The sequence below is a fragment of the Physeter macrocephalus genome, chromosome 8 (genome assembly GCF_002837175.3).
Source record: "Physeter macrocephalus isolate SW-GA chromosome 8, ASM283717v5, whole genome shotgun sequence".
Lineage (NCBI taxonomy): Eukaryota > Metazoa > Chordata > Mammalia > Artiodactyla > Physeteridae > Physeter > Physeter macrocephalus.
The window spans coordinates 72,979,011-72,984,155 of record NC_041221.1 but is presented as its reverse complement, the minus strand read 5'-3'; the positions used below and the strand labels follow the sequence as shown (position 1 = coordinate 72,984,155).

Here is a 5,145-nt window from a genome sequence, read left to right as displayed (position 1 = left end):
GGCGCAGTGGTTGAAGAGTCCGCCTGCCGATGCAGGGGACACGGGTTTGTGCCCCGGTCCGGGAAGATCCCATATGCCGCGGAGCGGCTGGGCCTGTGAGCCATGGCCGCTGAGCCTGCGCGTCCGGAGCCTGTGCTCCGCAACGGGAGAGGCCACAACAGTGAGAGGCCCGCGTACCACAAAAAAAATAAAAAATAAAAAAATAAAAGGTCACAGACATGTTACAGAATGAGAAATAAAATTAGTCCTCAAAAATACTGTATTAGACATCTATTGGTTTTGCCTACCCAGCGTCTATTATTTTGGCAACAAAACTAAACTTTCTTTCAGAAACAGCCCTTTCTCGAACCCGGTTCCCCTGCATCGGCAGGCGGACGCGCAACCACTGTGCCACCAGGGAAGCCCCCTTTCTCTATTTTTGATCCCTGAGGTTCTAGCGGGACTGACCCCAAAGCCCATCTTCAGAGGTGAGCACAAACACCAGGCCTTTCTACTCAGCGTCCACGCTGTGGGCTCAACAACGGGCTCTGGTCCCAGGCCTTCACCCTCAGGAGCTCTCAGCCCACTGCAGCTGCCAAGCTGAGAGCGCAGAAGCCGGCGACGCCTGTGGCCAGCTCGGCCTGCCTAGGAACAAAACCAAAACCCAGCCTGTGACATGGTAACACCGTTTGTGCTCCTCGACCCAGCTAGGCCCAGACTTATCAGTTAAGAGAGTCAATAAATTCTTTTTTGGTTTAAACTAGTTTGCACATCTATCATCTGCCAGAGAAAGAGTGCTGACCATATTCAACCATATGATTATGTAAGAAAGGTCAATTTCAATTACTATGAAGTACTACTTTAGACCTTTTAAATGAGTGAATTCTTTTTCAGTCATACTATCCAACACTAGAGCAGCTCTAGTGAAAAGATAAAATCAGTCTTGCCCTGGCCCTTGCCTCCATGGAATCTCAAGCGCTAAAATGCACACACTCCACAGATGAATCTAACACATGTCTGGGTAGGAAGCCTCAGTCCTAAATAATATCACGAGCATAAAACTCACATGCTCATATGCAGAGCAGTGAGTGCTGGACACCCTGCCTCTTCGGCCTGCTTCCTGAACCACATGGCTGAGTGTGGGCAGAATACTCACCCTGACACTCTCCCAATGCCTGTAATAATGCCACCGGCGGGGACCTCCTCATCACCATACAACTGGTAACCGGCAAACTGGGATAATTCCAGGAATGGAGACCTGAACGGAAGAAAAGATGTTGCTTGAATTAATGTCGTTTTCCAAAAAATCATATTTAAACAGTTAACATGTGGAAAAGGAAATTTTCTTCTTTAATGGGGCAGTGTTTCAAATATGTGTGTTGGACATAAAATCTACAAAAATAACGTCAAAAACAAAATCTAGGGGACTTCCCTGGTGGCGCAGTGGCTAAGAATCCGCCTGCCAATGCAGGGGACACGGGTTCGAGCCCAGGTCCAGGAAGATCCAACATGCCGTGGAGCCACTAAGCCTGTGTGCCACAACTACTGAGCCTGCGCTCTAGAGCCCGCAAGCCTCAACTTCTGAAGCCGGTGTGCCACAACTACTGAAGCCCACGTGCCTAGAGCCCGCGCACCGCAACGAAGAGTAGCCCCTGCTCGCCGCAACTAGAGAAAGCCCACGTGCAGCAATGAAGTCCCAATGCAGCCAAAAATAAATAAATAAAATAAATTTAAAAGAAAAAAAAAACCTAGTGTGACCACGCTGGGGATTTATACAGTATAGCCACACAAAGGAACACTAGGGTCTTATTTTTAAAGATGTTGTACAGATGTGTTTATTAATATAGAAAGAGAATAGCACCTAACACTTACGTAGCACCTACCACGTGCCAGCCTCTCTCCTAGGAGCTTCAGAAACACTAACTTATTCATTCCTCGGAACTACCTCCTGGATATGGATCTTATTATGATCCCCACTGACTGATGAGGAAACTGAAACACAGAGATTAAGTCAGTTGTCTAAGGTCACACAACTTCTAGTAAGTGGCAGAGCTGGGTTTTAATAAGCTCTGTAATAAGGGACCAGGCTTTTAACCACTGTATTATTCTCTCACTTAAATGTTCAGGATACACTGGGGGGACGGGGGTGGACGGGGGTTATAAAACACCACATTTAGTATGATTCCATTTTTCTTAAAAAAAAAAAAAAAAAAGTGATTCACATTTGCATGAAAACAGTGTAGAAGGATACACACTAGGTGTTAGCAGTGTTTGTCTCCAGGCTGGGCATGTGTGCGCATGTCCCCAGAAACGATACTTTTGAGCCTTCATTTCTCTCTCTAACTGGTCTTTTTTTTTTTTTTTTTATGATTTACTTGTTTGTTTATTTATTTATTTATTTATTTGGCTGCGCTGGGTCTTAGTTGCAGCATGTGGGATCTAAGTTCCCTGACCGGGCCCCTGCATTGGCAGCACGGAGTCTTAGCCACTGCACCACCAGGGAAGTCCCTCTCTCTAACTGGTCTTGGTGCTTCCACCCTCAAGGCCCACAGTCTACTCACAAGACAATAGCCAGAATAACTTTTTAAAACCTAAGTCAGGGCTTCCCTGGTGGCGCAGTGGTTGAGAGTCCGCCTGCCGATGCAGGGGAAAACAAGTCAGATAAGCCCTACAAAATCTCCCCATTTCTGTCAGAGTAAAAGCCCAAACTCTTACACTGGCTTACAAACCTCTTACCAAAATCGCCCGTCTCTTGCTACTCCCCCGTTCACTCCCACCACCCCACCACCTTCCAGCCCCTTCCATATCAGCATCTGTGATCTGCCCCTCCGCAGAACCTTCGCACTGGCCACTCCCCTACACCTGCAACGCTCTCTCCCCAGATATTTAGAGCCCACCCCTCTTCACTCCTTCCAATCTTTGCTCAAATGTCACCACCTCAATGAGGCCTATTCTAACCACCTCATTTGAAACTACAACTTGACCTTCATCTTCCTCTCCCGTACTCTGGTCTACCTTTTCTTTTTCCCATGACATTTATCACCTTCTAACATACTATATAATTTATGACACTTATCGTTTATTTTCTATCTCCTCCTGCTACAATGTAAATTCCAGTAGGGCAAGGAACTTTGTCTATTTTGTTCAGTGATGTCTCACTAGCACCTAGAACAGCACCTGACACATAGCAGCCTCGCAATAAACATCTGTTGTTGAATCTTACGATAAGAACCAGAATTTAAAATCATTTATTTATAAAACTATCTAAGATGGGAATTCCCTGGTGGTCCAGTGGTTAGGACTCTGCACTGTAACTGCCGAGGGCCTGGGTTCAATCCCTGGTTGGGGAACTAAGATCCTACGAGCCACGTGGCACGGTCAAAAACCAAAACAAAACAAAACAAAAACAAAAAAAACTATCTAAGAAAGCACCATGGAATAGAGAACACCCTGAGCCAGCACTTGGGTATGTACCAACCCTGGGTCTAAAAGATTGTCAACTCTTTCTCTTGGTAACAGTTTTCCTCTTGATATGTGACGTGCTCGGGCTTTCTCACCACCTCCTGTGATAAAAAATATGATTAGATTAGATGAATTCATTATAAGGTCTCCATTTAACTTAATACCAGAAAAACATATAACAATCCAAAATATGGTACTTTAAAAAAAATTTAACATATCCTGCGAAAAACAGCTAATTTTTCAGATCAACTGAAACTGGCATTTTTAAAAATCAATCTATCCCTGAGCCCACAGTATATTATACATTTTCTAAATTCAGTAGTGATTACTTAAGGAAATAACACAGTACTTTTCTCTGCATCTCACACTGCAAATACTGCCTCATCTCCACCACACTTATTACACCTACTATAAATACTAGCACTGTCCTATATGCTATGTGAAATTTGAAAAGTTCCTAACTTCATTTGTACCAGGTAAAAAGCATTATTTTAGAAATGATTTCCATAATAAGCACAACAAAACTTAGCTAAAGGTGCTATTTTTAGGCCCAAATAGGAGAGAGCTGAACACCTTATATAGCAATTTAAAAGTCCCCTTTTGTTAGTATCCTGAATCAGAGATGATCTTCGGTGTTTCCTGAGATTGCTCCAGACTAAAGGAAATTACAATAATTGAAGAGTCCGCTGGGGTAACCAACCCAGTGAGGCTGCTTGAGGTGAGGGGTACACCAAACCTCACCCAGCCTGAGAACGGCTAGGTTCGGTACCTGGGGAATATCCATAACCCACTCTCAGCAAACCAAGGTAAATAATCAGAACAGACGATCAAATTGTACCTTAATATGTTTACCTTCACTGTTGCCCAAGAATTCCATCTTAATATACTCCTTGTCTACTGAAATGTTCAGCTGTTGAAGAAAGCTATTTGTTTTTTAGGTGAGAAAATAAGTTCATACAGATTTCAAACAAGCCTCCAAGTAGCGCAACCTATTTTCAAATCCTGACTTTCCTATGTCTAAAGGGATTTTTTTTTTTTTTCTGAAAAGGTAGAGGGCATATTTTTAAGACTAAATCTGCCTTAAGGTAACCAAGAAAATCATAACATACATCTAATCTTTTAAAATGAAAATAATTCTGGGAGGGAAAGCCTTACAAGATAGTATGAATTAAATCAAACAGCTTTCCTCTTTTCTCGCAGCCACCAAGAACTCAGAGTGCCCTACTGAGGTATGTATATTTATAGGAGAGAGGGAGGACGAGAGAGTGACAAAGGGCAAAGGAAACTTCTGAGAGTGACACATTCATCGTCTTGATTGTGGTGACAGTTTCACGGGTGTATACATATGTCAAAACTCATCAAACTGTACGCTTTAAATAATGCGGCTTATTGTATTTCAATTATACCTTAATAAAGCTGTTTAAAAGTAAGTATTAAAGAAGAATAAACCTAAGACACTGCAAAGAAGACCAGGCTTGGGTGAGGGTCTTTGGAGAGTTTGGCGACATAAGCGTCCACTAAGGGGCTAGCAGGAAAAAGCATGGCAGGGGAGGGTGGGATGAAAAAGAGATAAGATGGGCTTCCCTGGTGGCGCAGTGGTTGCGCGTCCGTCTGCCGATGCAGGGGAACCGGGTTCGCGCCCTGGTCTGGGAGGATCCCACATGCCACGGAGCGGCTGGGCCCGTGAGCCATGGCCGCTGAGCC

At 44.1% G+C, this 5,145-nt stretch overlaps 1 protein-coding gene and 1 non-coding gene across 2 annotated transcripts in view; one reads left to right on the top strand and one right to left on the bottom strand.

Annotated features, from left to right (window-relative positions):
* Positions 1 to 5,145, bottom strand: part of MCCC2 (methylcrotonyl-CoA carboxylase subunit 2) — a 74,396-nt gene that overhangs the window by 58,140 nt on the left and 11,111 nt on the right. The window contains exons 3-4 of the mRNA XM_007129966.4: positions 3,458 to 3,542; positions 1,136 to 1,237 (exon numbers count right to left, since the gene is read on the bottom strand). Of these exons, the coding sequence (XP_007130028.2) occupies positions 1,136 to 1,237; positions 3,458 to 3,542 (187 nt within the window). The remainder of the gene's footprint in view (positions 1 to 1,135; positions 1,238 to 3,457; positions 3,543 to 5,145) is intronic.
* On the top strand, positions 3,257 to 3,329 carry TRNAY-GUA (transfer RNA tyrosine (anticodon GUA)). The gene has a single exon. It is a non-coding gene; the product is annotated as a tRNA-Tyr (tRNA).